Raw genomic sequence first — 17,213 nt, 5'->3', positions numbered from 1 at the left:
ATGTCCCTGATGTGAAGGATTCATTTATTATATTTGTTAAGGAGCCTTGTATAACCCCTATGCATTGTTTCAGTTACTTTGTCTAAGACTACTGACTTTTTATTTTTTAGTTTTTGATCACTTTTATTGACTTCATTCTCTGTGGTTGGAAGTAACCTCATTGTACACTCCTGGAAATGGAAAAAAGAACACATTGACACCGGTGTGTCAGACCCACCATACTTGCTCCGGACACTGCGAGAGGGCTGTACAAGCAATGATCACACGCACGGCACAGCGGACACACCAGGAACCGCGGTGTTGGCCGTCGAATGGCGCTAGCTGCGCAGCATTTGTGCACCGCCGCCGTCAGTGTCAGCCAGTTTGCCGTGGCATACAGAGCTCCATTGCAGTCTTTAACACTGGTAGCATGCCGCGACAGCGTGGACGTGAACCGTATGTGCAGTTAACGGACTTTGAGCGAGGGCGTATAGTGGCCATGCGGGAGGCCGGGTGGACGTACCGCCGAATTGCTCAACACGTGGGGCGTGAGGTCTCCACAGTACATCGATGTTGTAGCCAGTGGTCGGTGGAAGGTGCACGTGCCCGTTGACCTGGGACCGGACCGCAGCGACGCACGGATGCACGGCAAGACCGTAGGATCCTACGCAGTGCCATAGGGGACCGCACCGCCACTTCCCAGCAAATTAGAGACACTGTTGCTCCTGGGGTATCGGCGAGGACCATTCGCAACCGTCTCCATGAAGCTGGGCTACGGTCCCGCACACCGTTAGGCCGTATTCCGCTCACGCCCCAACATCGTGCAGCCCGCCTCCAGTGGTGTCGCGACAGGCGTGAATGGAGGGACGAATGGAGACGTGTCGTCTTCAGCGATGAGAGTCGCTTCTGCCTTGGTGCCAATGATGGTCGTATGCGTGTTTGGCGCCATGCAGGTGAGCGCCACAATCATGACTGCATACGACCAAGGCACACAGGGCCAACACCCGGCATCATGGTGTGGGGAGCGATCTCCTACACTGGCCGTACACCACTGGTGATCGTCGAGGGGACACTGAATAGTGCACGGTACATCCAAACCGTCATCGAACCCATCGTTCTACCATTCCTAGACCGGCAAGGGAACTTGCTGTTCCAACAGGACAATGCACGTCCGCATGTATCCCGTGCCACCCAACATGCTCTAGAAGGTGTAAGTCAACTACCCTGGCCAGCAACATCTCCGGATCTGTCCCCCATTGAGCATGTTTGGGACTGGATGAAGCGTCGTCTCACGCGGTCTGTACGTCCAGCACGAACGCTGGTCCAACTGAGGCGCCAGGTGGAAATGGCATGGCAAGCCGTTCCACAGGACTACATCCAGCATCTCTACGATCGTCTCCATGGGAGAATAGCAGCCTGCATTGCTGCGAAAGTTGGATATACACTGTACTAGTGCCGACATTGTGCATGCTCTGTTGCCTGTGTCTATGTGCCTGTGGTTCTGTCAGTGTGATCATGTGATGTATCTGACCCCAGGAATGTGTCAATAAAGTTTCCCCTTCCTGGGACAATGAATTCACGGTGTTCTTATTTCAATTTCCAGGAGTGTATTTAGTGCAACATTATTTACAGATGCTATATTTGTTTTGGGGAATTTTTGCTGTTATTGTGCATAATTTATTACCTTATCCCCCTCCCTTAGCAGTATGTTATTCTGCATTTGTTTGCCTCTCCTGTTTCCTTTTTTATAACATCCCAGATGGTTTTGCTTTTATTCTCTGCATTATAAATTATTTTGTCATTAAATTACTTTTTTGCAGCAGTCAGCAGCTTCCTATAGATCTTTTTGTATCTATGGTAGAAATTTAAGAATTCTGGATCATTGTGAACCTTTTTCATGGAACTGAGGTGTTTAAGTGTTTGGGAGGACTTCTTAATACCTGCTGTTATCCATCTGTTTTTGTGAGTCGTTGGTACAGACGTGCATACTTTTGGAAATGCCTTTTCAAAGTTCAATTTAAACAATATGGAGAATTTAGAGAATTTCATATTCACATTGGTTTCCTTATATATTTCATCCCAGCTTTGTTTTTCTAGCTCTTTTGAAAAATCTTTTATTTAGATTTCTGATAGATGTCGTTTGTAGGCTTATAGTTTAAGGAATGATTCAATGCCTGATTTTACTGTTGTTATTTGACAAAGAATAGAAGTCATTCTATTTGTCATCAGATCTCTTCATCTGATATGCAAAATCCCATTTCAACTATGCTATTGTGTATTGAAAAGCTAATGTTTGGCATTTTTGGAGTTCATTTCTGCAGAATTTTTGACAATTTTGGCAAAGCTGAATTTATTAGGTACTCTGTTTGCAGACAAAAGTGCTCAGGATGATCACTTTATGCTTCACTGACTTAAGAGCATTACTGTGGAACACATTACTCATCATTTCAATTTGTACTTCTATCATGCGATGTTCATGAACACATTTTATAACTGTTATGTGTTTACTTATATAAAATGTCACACCACCACCTTTATTTTGTTGCTTAAAGTAGATGTTTGCTACTAAGTAACCTCCTAATCTATATTAGTTCACTAGGTTCAGTTACAGTTGTTTTCTTCTATGAATATTTACAACAAGTAGAGTTTGTTTTTGAGATATTATACATTTTAGTGCAATCCCTGTAAAGATGCTATTCCTTCTTGTTGATTTATCACTCTGCCTGAGTCGCATTTATTTAAGTTATGTTGCTGTGTTGCACTTGTTAGATATATGGAAATCAAAGGAAATGGGCTGCTGTGATTTTGCTCAACAGTTTGTCATACCCTATCTCTTGCCTTATAGCACATTTTCTTTCAACTGTTTCAGATATGTCCACCTTCAGCAGACTTTGCTGTGTCTGGCACATTCAATATTGAGAAAATGGAGGACGAGGAAGACGAGAAAGCAGTGAGCGAAGATGTTGGGCAGGTGGGTCACATTCCATTGTAACACACTGACTCAATAGTTGATACACAGGAATGTGCATTTGCGTGAGGCCCATATGAAATAACTCCAAATAATTAATATTCCATATATACCATTGTAGATTCTGGGCCGATTCTGAATGACTAACTTGCTTGTGAACTTAATGTCATGTTACATAATTTGTTTTGAGGTTCCCTGAACTTTAAATGCAGATTAAGGACAGATGTAGTCCAAAATGCATTCTTGTACTTAAACATATTTATCTCCAAAAATATTACAGCTAAAATAGTAAAACTTGAGACAGTTATATAGAACATAATGCTTGATATTCTGTGCAGTTTTTGTTTGAAAACGTGCATTGCCATACATTTTATAAGCATTTGAATTTTTAATTACCATTGTTTTTATTATGTACCATCTCTCGTAAACCAGTCAGGCAATAAAACTGGAATTTCACAATAATCATCTTGCCAAGATTTTAAACATGGCTGCAGCAGCAACTGTTAAAATTCTTCACAATAAAGGATGGCAGCCAACTGCAACTGTTTTTGGCTGCCATCCTTTATTGTGAATAATCATCTTGGGGTTGAAGCTCTTTTTTTCCCTGTTTGCTTTAACAATATGTATGTTTTTGGATAGGGCCCGCCTTTAGCAAAACACAATTTTGTTTTTTAACCCAAACATCTTTCACTGGAGTTGCATCATCTTCAGTGGGCTTCTATTTTTTATCTTTTTACCACATCAGAAAAATCCACTGAAGATGCTGCAACTGCAGTGAAACATGTTTGGGTTAAAAAACAAAATTATGTTTTGCTAACTGCGGACCCTATCCAAAAACATACATTTGGAATTTCACAGTTTACATCTGCATAAGAGGTTCATAAAATGTGTGGAACAGTTTTTTGTTTAACGTCATAGTTGGTATGAAATTAATTTTTCAGTTTTGTGTTACCCAGGACCACTCTATTTTTCTCAAATTTTAAAGGAGAACTTTTCTCAGAGAAAAGATAGCGGAAAAGTGCCGCACAGGATTATTCAGTTAGGCCTAGTAATTCTTTAGAACCATGCCAACTTGCAGGATGTTAGCTTTTATAATTCCTGAGAAAAGGTGCATTGTAGCTCAAAAAAGTCAGTTTATGGCAGTTTGCATTTAAAACTTTTATTGCAATTTTTGACAGTATTGCAGTTTTTGACAATATTGCTATACCTCTACTGAGTAATGCTGCCCATATCTATATTCTTTATTTTCTTCCTTATCTTTCTGGAGTAACCTCTTCCCCTGCCTCCTTTGCCTAGCCAAGTTTTGCATTATTTCTTTTGCTGCCTGAGCTTTCTCCAGTCGCACTTTGTCGATGCTTCTGAATATCTTCACTGTGAATGCACGTGGGTGGAAGCCTATTCTCTGCAGGCATTTAATTCTACCTACATTTCCACTATTGAACACTAGACAGAAATCTCATGCAGCTATCTTCACAACAATTGAGGACACAAATACTGTTTTTGGACAATGCATCCGTATACAGTGATTTTAGCTCATTTGTATTCTGTGTTTTCCCATCTACACATTTTTTCAGCAGTTCAGGATTGTCTAGGTACCTGAAAGTTTGTTTTATAACATCTAAAATAACAAGTGGAAAATTATGTTTGTGGCTGTATGGCTTTCCACTGGCTTCTGCTTGAAGATATTTGCACCATGATATGTCACAAAGGGAATGTTAAGAATTATCATCTGTGGAAAATTTGTGAAAGAATATTGCCCACATGGCTTGCTACATTGTTTTCACACTGTGTAAGTTATCCCTGATAGCTTTTCCATAATATATTTGTAAAGTGTGAATTTCCTACTCTGTCACTCTCAACATCTCCCAGTGGCTTTTCATCTTCTAAAAGCCACATTGTAAACAAAGGAACAAGCAAGGAAAATCTTTCTCATAGCCTTCTTGTGTCATCTGCTGTTCATTTTGATTGTGTGGACAAAAAATTAATGCACAAAAAATTTCTAGTGTAAAGAAGGTGTGGATCACAGCATAGTAAGAAAGGGGATGGCAGGTGCAGACACCCAAACATAGTTTTTTAAAACATATTTTGTCCCAGAATTTGATTATGAAACGTTTGCAACATTATTTTTAAAGAATAAATTCAATAAATTACCCAATTTAAAAAAATTTCAAATTGTTTCACAGTTTTGCCCTATATCTGCCCTCCCCATATAAAAATTAAAATGGAAAGAAGACTAAAATAGACAAATTTGTGACCTACCGACAAACTGCATACTGTTATTGAATTTCATATGTGATCTTTTGAGATGATTTAATTGTTTGCTCAAGATGATTGCAACAGTTAATTGTTGTTGACAATTCAAGTTTCTCCTTTCTGATTCCTCGAGGACCTGCAGTGGTACTGTGTTTCAGTGCTCGGAGGCAAGGACGGATGTGAAATCTCTGTGGACAGAAGATGTCTATTTTTCAAGTTGCAGTCGATAGTCCTCGGCCACTGCTTCTCTGAGCTGTCGGTACTGGGTGTATTTTGTGAGGTCAGCAGCTCATTGTAGAGTAGACACTGTGAGGATGTAACACACCAGAACACAGCCACCCCAGTCTCACTTTTCCCAGCTTCTCTTGGGTCCAACAGTTGCAGCTAGACAACTACAATGAAAACACACTCTGATCTTTGAAGTTGCCACCTTTAGTCTGAATACAGTTTTGCTGTTCATTACCTGGGGCAGAAGATACTAGTAACGTCACTTTGTACAGGTGTCACCATTTTCACTCAGTGTGCAACACTAAGTCGGTTGTTGCCGAGTCGTAATACGTTCAGCCGCGTGGGAAGAAGTTGCTATAATCACCTCCCTCTGTCACCTCGATCGTTATCTCGTGGACTCGCCCCTTTTATAGCATTTTAGCATACCCACGTGCTTTCAGCTATCGCCAGCCCATTAGTAATGCAGGTGGTGGTTAGGATACTTTTATAGTTTCATGCATTTATCCTTTCTTCTTCGGTTAATATCTCTGTCTCCCTCACATTTAAATAGTATTCATATGTGAGTGGGGGCTGCTCTCAGCTCTCTTTTTGTTAATACTGATAGAAACAGGGTGACCCAAAATCTGTTAACATTTGAAAATGCAGTAACCTGTGGAATAACGTAGGTATAGAGATGAAACTTGACACACGTGCCTGAAATGACATGGGGTATTATTGAAATCAAAAACAGAGTGCAAAAACTGTCCAACAGATGGTATGGGACAACAAGAAGTCAGTGATGCTGTGTGAGAATCGTGTATAAAATGAGTCGTAGTTAAAGAGGGAGTCAGATATGCCAGCAGTCGCAGTGAGTTGACTTCACCAGAAAAGCCATTGTCAGTGAAAAACCTGCTGCAGTAGCTTTGTAATTGTAATAAGAATGTTATTTGAATGGGCAAAGTTCCTGTTACAAGCATTGCTGCAAATAAAATGATCACGAAGTTTGAAGCAGCAGTCTGTTCACGTGATCGGTCCCGTAGTGGGTGACAATACACGAGTGCTGCTCCTGCTCAGACAGTTCAGGAAGAACTGGAGACTGTAGCAGGTTCATCTCTGTGTAGTGAGGTCACACTTGGAATTCCATTCACTGCTATTTGAAGGGTATTAAGTCTTGCCTTCCAGTGCTATCCATACAAACTGTGAACTGTTAGCCATCGATTTCGTGAGAGCATTTGGGGTAGGTGACGATCAGTTGTCTAATGTGTTGCAGACCGACAGAGCCAATTTCACAGTCTGTGTGCCTGTCAGTGTCCACATCCGTAGAATTTGAGAAACTGCTGTGGAAGTCCATTGTGTGGTGAGAAAATCACAGTATGGTGGGTGCCCTTTTTCAAACAGTCAGTGTGACAGGTACGAGGCCGATAAACACTCGGGTGGAAGATAAAACTTTTCTGCGGGACGCACTTGTGAAAGATCTCTTTGTGGACATCGATTGACGAGGATCGTGCCCTGAACAGCCACTTCCGTCACGCTTGTCCTCCCAGGTCCTCAGACCTCACTCCGTTTGATTATCTGTTGTGGAGTTACCGGAAGTAGCTAATCTACTGCAGTTGTCTGACCTCATTAGGGACGCTAAAAGACAAACTCTGACAACAGTACCTCACCTTACTTACTGATATGTTGTACAGTGCTGTTCACAGTGTTATCTCCTGGCTACAGGCATTGTTGATGAATGACAGCTGATATGTTAAGCATTTGTTAAAAGGAGCATGTTCTTTGCTAGAAATCAGTTGTTATGCTAATTATTGCTTTTGTTTTATATGAAGCACCATCTGTTAGTAATTTTGTGCACTTTGTGTGGTTTCAGTAAAATCCCACGTCATTTCGAGCATGTATGTCAATTTTTACTTCTCGATCTACATTATTTCGTGAAGTCACTTTCTTCAGTCTCGTAAGTAAGAATGACCTCCTGCAAGTAGGGACGAAGCCATTTGCTATCCACAGTGGAGTCTGCGTAAGATATCGAGCAAGTCCCTTCCCGCTTATAAATCTCCTTTCCGTAAGGTAGTGACAGTCATTGCGTCCTAGGAATTACGGTGCGCAGTCACTGCGTCCTAGGAATTACGGTGCGAGATATTCACGACCTGTCTCCTGACGAGTGGACACGGCTGGGACGTCCACCCCGTGGACTGTCCGTCACTGGTGTGTTGCAGACATCTGTGTAAAGTAGAGGAAGATCGAGTAGCTGGCTGTAGAATGTTACATTCATCTTCCGGCAAAAGTAGCTTAGTGGGGAATGACTTTGAGTAGCAAGGAGATGCACCAACCAGTGATGTATACTCCTTCTGTAGGTGTACATAGGGAATGCAAAAAGAGGTGTCCCATGTTCTTACTTAGTATTCAAGGCCATTACTTTATAATATGTATATTAGCTACCTTTCGTAAGTATTATCACTAGATGCCAAATTTATTTTGTTTACTGATAATAAAAACTTTGCAGTAAATAGTAACTCGAGTATACTATTGGAAAGATTGGTTAATGTAATTGTCATGGGCATGCCAGTAGAATCTAACACTACTGGTTCTAAACCAGTTCTTTGTCACCAAACTTTGAAAAGACACACAATACTTAGTTCAGAACTTGAAAGAGATTTCTACGTAGTAAATGCCTGAAACTGATAATGAGCAGATAGAAGAGGTTGACAGTGTTACATTTGTGGGATTACACGTCGGTAATAAATTCAGTTGATAGAATCATACCACCTAACTGCTGAAAAGTCTGTGGCTGCTGTCTCGCTGATACAAAAAAAAAAAAAAAAAAAAATCTAGTATTGCTTCACTTAACTTTCATGCCATAATGCCACACGGGATCATTTTTTGGGGTAACTCATCAAGTGAAACTGAAGTTTTGCAAGTCCAAAAGTGTGCAATACAAATTATTTGTGTTGTAAATTCAAGAACATCACGCAGAGGCATGTTTGAGCAACTGGGGTTACTAGCTGTGGCTTCCCAATATATTTATTGCTTAGCTAAATTTGTGATGAATGATACATATCTTTCAAATGAACAGTTCATTTCAGGGAATGAATACTATAAATAATAAAATTGATGTCCATTATTCAGCCACCTCTTTGTATTCGATCGATGAATTTCTGAGTAGAACTGCTTGATCAGTTCACTTCTTTTCTGATTTTTCCCTTTCCCACAGTATGTGATTTAGTTTCACACATTCATGTGCTACAGATGCAGTTTCTCAGCAATTTCTTTCTCAAATTAAGGCCAATGTTTGATAATGGTAGATTTTTTGTGGCCAGGAACGCCCTCTTCCCTTGTGCCAGTCTGCTTTTTATGTCCTCCTTACTTTGTTCAGGATGTGATTTTTGCTTCCAAGGTAGCAGAAGTGCTTTACTTCATTTGTTTAATGGTCACTAATTTTAATGTGAAGTTTGTTGCTAATGTCATTTATGCTACTTGTCGTTATTGCTGTCTTTCTTCATTTTGTTCTCAGTCCGTAGTGTTTGCTTATGAGGCTGTTGGTTCCGCTCAGTAGGTCCTGCAGTTCTTCCTAACTTCAGCCAAGGTTAGCAATGTCATCAACGAATCGTACTTCTTCTTCTTCTTCTTCTTCTTCTTCTTCTTCTTCTTCACGGATGGATCACTTAGGGCCACGCGTAATCAACATTTGTTGGCCTTCCTTTTCACCCAGTATTCCTTCATAAACAACGAATGGGCTAGCTTTCGTTGCGTAGACCATGTATGTCAGTTAGTTTTTCTCTCTTCTTCCTCAAAACCCCGTGTGTTTGTGATTTTTCTGATTTCATTTCTATCATGTAGGTTTGGAGACCCTAATTCTCTCAGGTCTTTTTCCGTCAGTTTGTACCAGTTCGGTCTTGTAGTTTTGTTCTTTAAAAATGTATGGATTTTGTGCATTAACCTGTTTGAGTCCATTCTTTCTAAGTGCCCCATTAATTGGATTCTTCTCATGCGCATTGTGTCTGTTATTTTGGAGATATTTTTATATATTTCTGCATTGGGTTTTGGATAATGTACCCCATCTTTAGTTCTTGGTCCTAGGATTTTCCTCATTATCTTACGTTCTTTCACTTCTAATTCCTCATTTAGTGTTCTGTGTTGAAGGTTTAGTGTCTCAGATGCGTAGAGAGCTTCGGGTCTAATTACTGTTGTGTAGTGCCGTATTTTGCAGTTCCACGAGAGACTCTTTTTGTTGTAAATGTTTTTTGTTAACTGAAACGCTGTCTCCATTTTCTGGACTCTTGATCCAACAGATTTCTTTTCATTACAATTTTCTGCAATCCATTCACCTAAATATTTAAAGTCTTTTACTCGAGAGATGTAGTTATTACCAATTTTGAGATCAGAAGGTGCATCTTTGACATCAGTCATAAATTTTGTTTTTTCAAATGAAATTTGTAATCCTATTTTAGCTGCCTGTTCTTGTAATAATTCTAGCTGTTTCTGTGCATCAGTAATGTCTTGTGCGATCAGTGCCATGTCATCAGCAAATGCTAAACAGTGTAATTCTATGCCCTTATGTCTTGGTCCCAGTCTGTGTGCTGGTGCACCTGCTTTTTTCCATTCTCTAACAACTTTTTCAAGAGCACAATTGAAGAGCACTGGGGACAGTACATCCCCTTGTTGTACTCCTGTGTCTATTTCAAATTCTGTGCTCAATTCTCCCGTAAATTTTACTTTGGATTTGGTCTCCGTGAGTGTTTCTTTTATGATGTTTGTTGTTTTCTGATCTAGTCCAAATTCTGCTAATACTTCAAAAAGGGATTCTCGGTCTATACTGTCATATGCTTTTTTAAAGTCGACAAACGTGATGACATAACTTTTGTTTGAAGTACTATGTAAATATTTCATTAAGTCTTTCAAGTTAAGGATTTGTTCTACGCAAGATCAACCTTTTCTGAACCCACCTTGGTATTCGCCTAGTTTTGAATCCAGCTGAGGTTCTGCGCGGTTTAGTAGGGCTTTAGACAGAATTTTTTATGTTATTGACAATAAAGAGATTCCACGATAGTTGTCGGGGTCTGTTTTACTTCCTTTTTTGTACAGAGGATGTATGATTACAGTCTTCCAATCTGTGGGGATTTTTTCAGTTTTCCAGATTTCATGTATAATTTCTTTGAATTTTGCAATAAGATTTTCTCCTGCATTTTTCCATAATTCTGCGATGATTTGGTCTTCTGATGCTTTGTTATTTTTCAGTGTCTGAATTATGTCTTTAATCTCTTGTAAACTTGGTGGCTTTGAGTCTGGGTTTCGTTGTGTACGATGGAACTCAAATTTTTCTGCAGGCTTTTCACAATTCAGTAATTTAGAAAAGTGTTTTGCAAGAGTTTCACAGTTTTCGGTGTTGGTATGAGCAATTTCCCCATGGTCATTTTTGAACTGGAGTGATGGAGGAGAGTACTTTGTAAATTTTTGTTTGAATACTCTGTAGAAATTTTGGGAATTGTTTTTCTTGAAATCATTTTCTATGTCTTGCAATTTTTTGTCTTCGTGTTGTTTACGGACTGTTCGTATTGCTTTTGTGACTGTTTTCCTGGTATCTTTGAGATCTTCCAGGGTCTTTTGATTTTTGTTGCACAACCAATTTTGCCACGCCTGTTGTCTGAGATTTATCAGTTGGTCACACTCATCTGTCCACCATGGGTGTTTACGTGTTCTTGTTTGCGGTGCTACAGTTTCAGCTGCATTTAAAAGTCCTGCTTGCAGTTGTTGCCAATTGTGTGGTTTTAAATTTTGCGTTTCTTTTGTAAATTGTTCATTGCCATTTATCTTTTGTACATCATATTTACGGTGTGGAGATTTCTTAGTGAATTTTCTTTTTTCTGGAATGACATCTAGGGAGAATTTTGTTGGGTAATGGTCGGAATCTAGGTCTAGTCCGTTAAGGACTTTAAGTTTCATGATTTCTACTGTATTTACGCGGGAGATCATTACATGATCCAACTGATATTCACCTAGTAATGGATTAGGTGAGATCCAAGTTTTCGTTTTCGAGGTTCTTTTCTTGAAAAATGTTGATTTGAAAAATAGGTCATGGTTTTTGCAGATTTCAATGAGTCGCATGCCATTCCGGTTGGTCTGTGTATGCCCTGACCATTTACCTACCCAATATCGATATTTCTTTTCTTTACCGATTTGTGCATTGAAATCGCCCATAAGGATTTTGACATGGTTATTTGGGATTTTTTGGAGACTATTGTCTAATTGGTTCCAGAATTCTTCTACTTCTTCTATTTTGTTTTTGTTAGTGATGTTAGTTGGTGCATGTCCGTTGATTAGGGTGTATATCTTATTAGCTGATTTTATTGTCATCGTGGAGGGCCGACCCGAGTAAGATTTGAAAGTTGCGACTGAATCAAGTATTGATGTATCTACTATAAATCCAGTTCCAAATTGTGGACAATTTGCCATGGCTCGTTTTCCAGGTTTTCCTTTGTATATCCTGTATCCTTCCGAATCAAAAAGATTTTCATCTGTATATCGTGACTCCTGAAATGCAATAATTTTGATTTTACGTTCTCTGGATTTGTCCAGGATGTTTTTTAGCTTTCCCATTTTTAAGAGAGAATTTACATTAAATGTCATTAGCCAAATTCTAGATTTTGGTTTGATTTTGTGATTACGGGGTTTTGAGGTACTCCGATTTACCTCCATGCACACATCTGTGGTCTCCCCAGAATCCGAATAGACCACTTGCGGTTTTTAAACCGTGGGATTTGACCCACTGGGGTAATTTGTCTTTGAAGGTGCTGTATCCATGTTGATTTAATTGGACTGGATTTGTGACTGAAATTGAGATTTCAGTCTGGCTAAGCTCAGAGTTCCACTTCTGAGTTTTACAGATCAGCCGCCACTAACATGTGGAACAGACGCTGTAGGGTTATCGCCACTAACCTGTGGAACCGTCGTGCCCTTTGTCCAAGTAAGCTTGGACGATAGCTTTTATAGTATCCCAAAAAGCAAGGTTGCCTCTTCCGCCAGTTCTGCCGTACCGATGATCTTCATCTCCGCCTTCACTGCCGTTGAGGTCTCCACCGTGTCCCTGGCAAGGGGCCCTCACGAGGTAGTATCACCCGGGCCAGGTGAACCAAGGTTTTTTAACGAGGTGTTACTCCTCCCCCTCCTCCTTTCTCAACCGGGCTTGGGACCGGCTATGGCGGAGCTCGAATCGTACTATTAGTATCCTTTCACCGTTTATTGTAATATCTTTTCTGAGCCTATCCTTTATTTCTGCCATTGCTCGTTTGATGTGTAGGTTGAACAGTATGGCTGAATGACTGCCTCCCTATCTTACACTCTTTACATTCTTTTTAATCCAAGATCTTTTTTGGTTCTTCCATTCTTAAGGTTCTCTCTTGGTTGTGTGCATGCTACATACAGGGTGATTATAATTAAAGTTAAACTTTGAAACCACTATACAAGTAACACCACTGGTCAGAATGGTGTCAGATTGCAACGGAGTATTATCGGAGAAGGGGGAAATGTTTGCCAGAAGAAAAATAAATAGTTAAAAATGTAGAAATAGATGAAACGGTAAGCATCATAATTTAATAGTGGTGGACTACAAATGACAAATGAATCATACCACAAAGCCTATGGTATACGTTTGATGTTGAACCAACTGTACTACTCAGTGTGCGTGGGTGTACAGGTGTGATAGTGTTAGCTGCGTAACTCTATCCACCACGGTAAGGTCATATCATGTCAGATGGGAAAAATCGGTTTCTAATTATCCTGAGACCAAAAACTACATAAAAGGCATCAATCACATTGGTTTTTAATTGTCCTGAGGCCAAAAACCATATAAAAAGCATCAATCAAAATCAAATCGGATTATTAATTTCCATGTGACTGGTGCAAAATATGTTCAATATGCAACAAGTTGAAACCAAGAAACAGCTTGTTCCACAACTGATCAAAGTATTTCCAGGGTCATGTTCAGAATGTGCTGCACAATGCGTGCCTTCAATACAGCTAAGTTTGCAATTGGAACAGTGAACACAACGTCTTTCAGATAGCCCCACAGCCAGAAGCCACACACATTAAGATCAGTTGATCGGGATGGCCAGGCTGTTGGGAAATGGCATCTGATAATTCTAGCATTTCAGAAATGGCGTTTCAACAGCTGCTTAACTGAATTTGCAATGTGCGGAGGTGCATAAAAATGATCCCATCCACACTGTTGGAGAGCTCAAATGACGTTGTTGGGCAAAAGACACTCGTAGCGCTTACCAGTGACGGTACAGATAATGGAACCAGAATCACCTGTCTCTTCGAAAAAATGTGGCTCTATGATAAATGGTGCCATAAACGCGCGCCACATAGTGACCTTTTCAGGATGAAGTGGTACTGGTTGATTTGTGTGTGGATTTCACATTGCCCATATTCGACAGTTCCGTGTATTGACATATCCTGTCAGATGGAAGTGGGCTTCATCTGTCCACAGAATCTTCCATGGTCAATCATTGTCCACTTCCATTCGAGCAAGAAATTGCAAAGCAAAAGTCTCTCTTGCTGGCAGGTCAACAGGGAACAACTTGTGCACATGGATAATTTTGAATGTGTAGCAAGAAGGATGTTTCGTAGGATTTTGCGTACCTTGCTCTCGGATATGGCCAATGTTCGAGCAGTTCTCCATGCACTACACATTTGCACACCATCACTCGTCACCTCCTGCATTGCTGTGGCCACTACTTTCACTTATGATGAATCAATTCATTTCCTCCCTCTACCATGTTGCACACCAAAAGTACCCATCTTTTCAAATTTCCAAATCGTTTTCTCCAGACCCAAGGCAGTCATCAGACCAACACTTTTATTTTCAAACCCTTCAGCGTCCAGAAATTCTGCAGAGCAACATGTGCACAGTCATCATTCTTGTAATACAGCTTTACAAGCAGAGCGCGATCCGGCATTGAGAGACAGTCATGGCAAACATCGCAGGTGCGAAAGGAGGAAAAGCCATGTTATCTGGCGTGTTTATACCAACTTCAGTGGGTCGTGCGTATGACAGGTGTTTTCATTTATGTATTCTGACACATACAGTGCCATCTGTTGATCACCTTTAACACTTTTTTTTTTTTCTTCTGCCATACGTTTTGCCCCTTCTCCAATAATATTCCATTTCAATTTGACATCATTCGACCAGTGGTGTTATTTCTACAGCATTTTGAAAGTCTAACTTTAATTATAATCCCTGTGTACTACTAGTGTGATCAACTCTTTTGAAAGAAAATAAGGGAGATATTTATATTCTTGACAATAAATAAAGGAGGTGAAGAGCATGGTGAAATTTCACCAAAAACCAAAGCAATATTTGTAAAAGATAACTGTTTAATTACACATTGCTAATACTTACACATATCTTGCAACAAGGAAAATTCATGGCAACTTGCATTTCAGATTTTATTAGGTTTGTACTACTTCTGTTCCTTACATCTGCCCATTTATTATTCATAAGAAAAATACTCTTCGTGTGAGCATTACTTTCTGGTATATTCATAACATAACCTACCAGCTTACCTAAATTTTCAAAATTCACCACTGGACTCGCATTAAGGAGGATAACGGTTCAATTCCGCGTCTGGCCATCCTGATTTAGGTTTTCTGTGATTTCACTAAATCGCTCCAGGTAAATGCCAAGATGGTTCCTTTGAAAGGGCACGGCCGACTTCCTTCCCCGTCCTTCCCTAATCCAATGAGACCAATGACCTCGCTGTCTGGTCTCCTTCCCAAAACAACCCAACCCAACCCTCAAAATTCACATTATTTGATTTCAAAGTTGTTCAAACTTTTATGAATTTCTTGCTAACACTTCTCTCTAAACGGACAGCACATTTAATTGCATCATTAGAACTACAGAATTCTTCATATAATTCATTTTCATTTACACAACCGAGCTTGACACATTCCACAACTTCATGGTGCCATTGAATGTTAATTCCCTTTGTAGACATGGTGGGATTATACACTTTAAACTATCATCAAATTTGTTAACTTAGTAAGAATATAAAGAACATAGAATTCAGTGAACCTGTTCTCACTAGTAGATTTCAAATTTGAATCAAGAACAGTAGCTAACAACTTATGAGTACCACTGCCAGAAAATATATCTTCCTTTCTCTGTCTAACTTTACTAATTAGCAACTGTACAGCTCCTTGAGATTCCATAATGCTAAGATCAGAAATCTCCAAATACTTTGTGTTTTGATTGAAAACATTTCCAAAGTTCACAAAGAAAGCAATAATAGCCTGAACTTCTGTATTTTCATTGCAAAAATACTTTTTCAAAACTTTAGGACAGTCTATGATTTTAAAAAAGCTTTTTATAGGCTGCAACAATGTAGGAAAAAGATTGATTGCTACTTACTGTAAAGAAGACGTGTCAAATTGCAGACAGGCACGATTAAAAGACACTCCATGCAGCTCTTGGCCACAGCCTTTGTCAGTGAAGAAAGAATAGACATGTGTGCACCCCTCCTCCCCCCCCCCCCTCGCCCCACACACACACAACCGTCAACTCCAGCATCTTGGGCCAGAATGGCTTTTAATCATGCATGTCTGCAACTTGACGTGTCCTTTGTACAATAAGTTGCACTCTATCTTATCCTACATTGTTGTTATTCCTACCTGGAGTTTCTATTGTTTGATTTTTATAGGCTCCCAATGTTTTAAAAGCCTTTCTACAGCAGGTGTGAGAGATAACCATCTAGTATTTACATGTTGCAAGATTTCAGCCCATGCATTATCAACAGATTAAAAAAATATTTTAACGTATCCCTTCGTTTGGCAGAACAGAAACAAAATTCTTATATATTTTCAATACTAAAACTTCAACTTCTACATATTGTAAACAATTGCATGCATGTTTCATGGCATTATGAAGCACATAGTCAAAACAACTGGCCTGGAGGACTTTTTCATTCTCATTACTTAATAGTTTCGTGACTCATTGATGCTTGCCATAATTTATATTGAAATCATCAGCACTGTATGATGATATGTTACTGACATTCAGCTTATTTGAATGTTATTATTTAGTTATTATATATATAACAGCGTATGGAGATCCATTGCAGTTTCATCTGCCTGTTTTGTGAAATCCAACAATTTGTTTTAAATTCCACTAAAGGGGTCAAAATCTCGTATTACAACTGGTAACGATTTCTTGTTTAAGTGATTGATGGTATTTGTTGCTAAAGAAAAGAATATGCTATACTTTTTGGGGTCATTTAAAACTTCCAAAAAATCATTAACATTTCTTGGGGCCAATATGTTCATTATGATCATTTCAGCATTAGTTTTCCACCAATATGTTTTCTTTGACACATTAGCTTAACTGAACATGTTTTTTGAAAGTTTGATCGCACAGTCCGAGGTCCCGTGGCTTAGATTGTGTTCTACTGTGTGTCAGACTAATGAAAGTTCACCAGCAATGATTTTCACGTCATTGCTTTTTAGGCATTTGCTCAGTTGAGGAGAGCTGAAGAGAGTATCTTGGATGAAGTAGTAACATCATTTGCTTTGCTTTTGTGACCTACAAGGAAATACAAGAAGTTAATTCAGAAAACTGCCAATTACTAATTACTACCTGCTGAAAATTAAGATATATTTTTTTTAGAACACAAAGTAATAATTTGCTGCCTGAAGTATTCGTGTACTGTAAACTATTGTTCTTGCTGCCCTGTGTGATGCTAAACTCACATTTACAGATTGGAACTGTTTGCAGTATAAGCATTTGTCTGTGCTGGTCAAATCCAGGAATATAAAG

General features: G+C 39.5%; 1 protein-coding gene across 2 annotated transcripts in view; it reads left to right on the top strand.

Moving 5' to 3' along the window:
- Window positions 1-17,213, top strand: part of LOC124551101 (zinc finger and SCAN domain-containing protein 31-like) — a 185,529-nt gene that overhangs the window by 56,558 nt on the left and 111,758 nt on the right. For both annotated transcript variants that reach the window (XM_047126030.1, XM_047126031.1), the window contains exon 4: window positions 2,849-2,950. In XM_047126030.1, coding sequence (XP_046981986.1) covers window positions 2,849-2,950 — 102 coding nt within the window. The remainder of the gene's footprint in view (window positions 1-2,848; window positions 2,951-17,213) is intronic.

This window comes from Schistocerca americana, chromosome 9, assembly GCF_021461395.2.
Source record: "Schistocerca americana isolate TAMUIC-IGC-003095 chromosome 9, iqSchAmer2.1, whole genome shotgun sequence".
Taxonomy (NCBI): Eukaryota; Metazoa; Arthropoda; class Insecta; order Orthoptera; family Acrididae; genus Schistocerca; species Schistocerca americana.
Note: the sequence above shows the minus strand (reverse complement) of the source record. Positions and strands in the feature narration are given on the sequence as shown.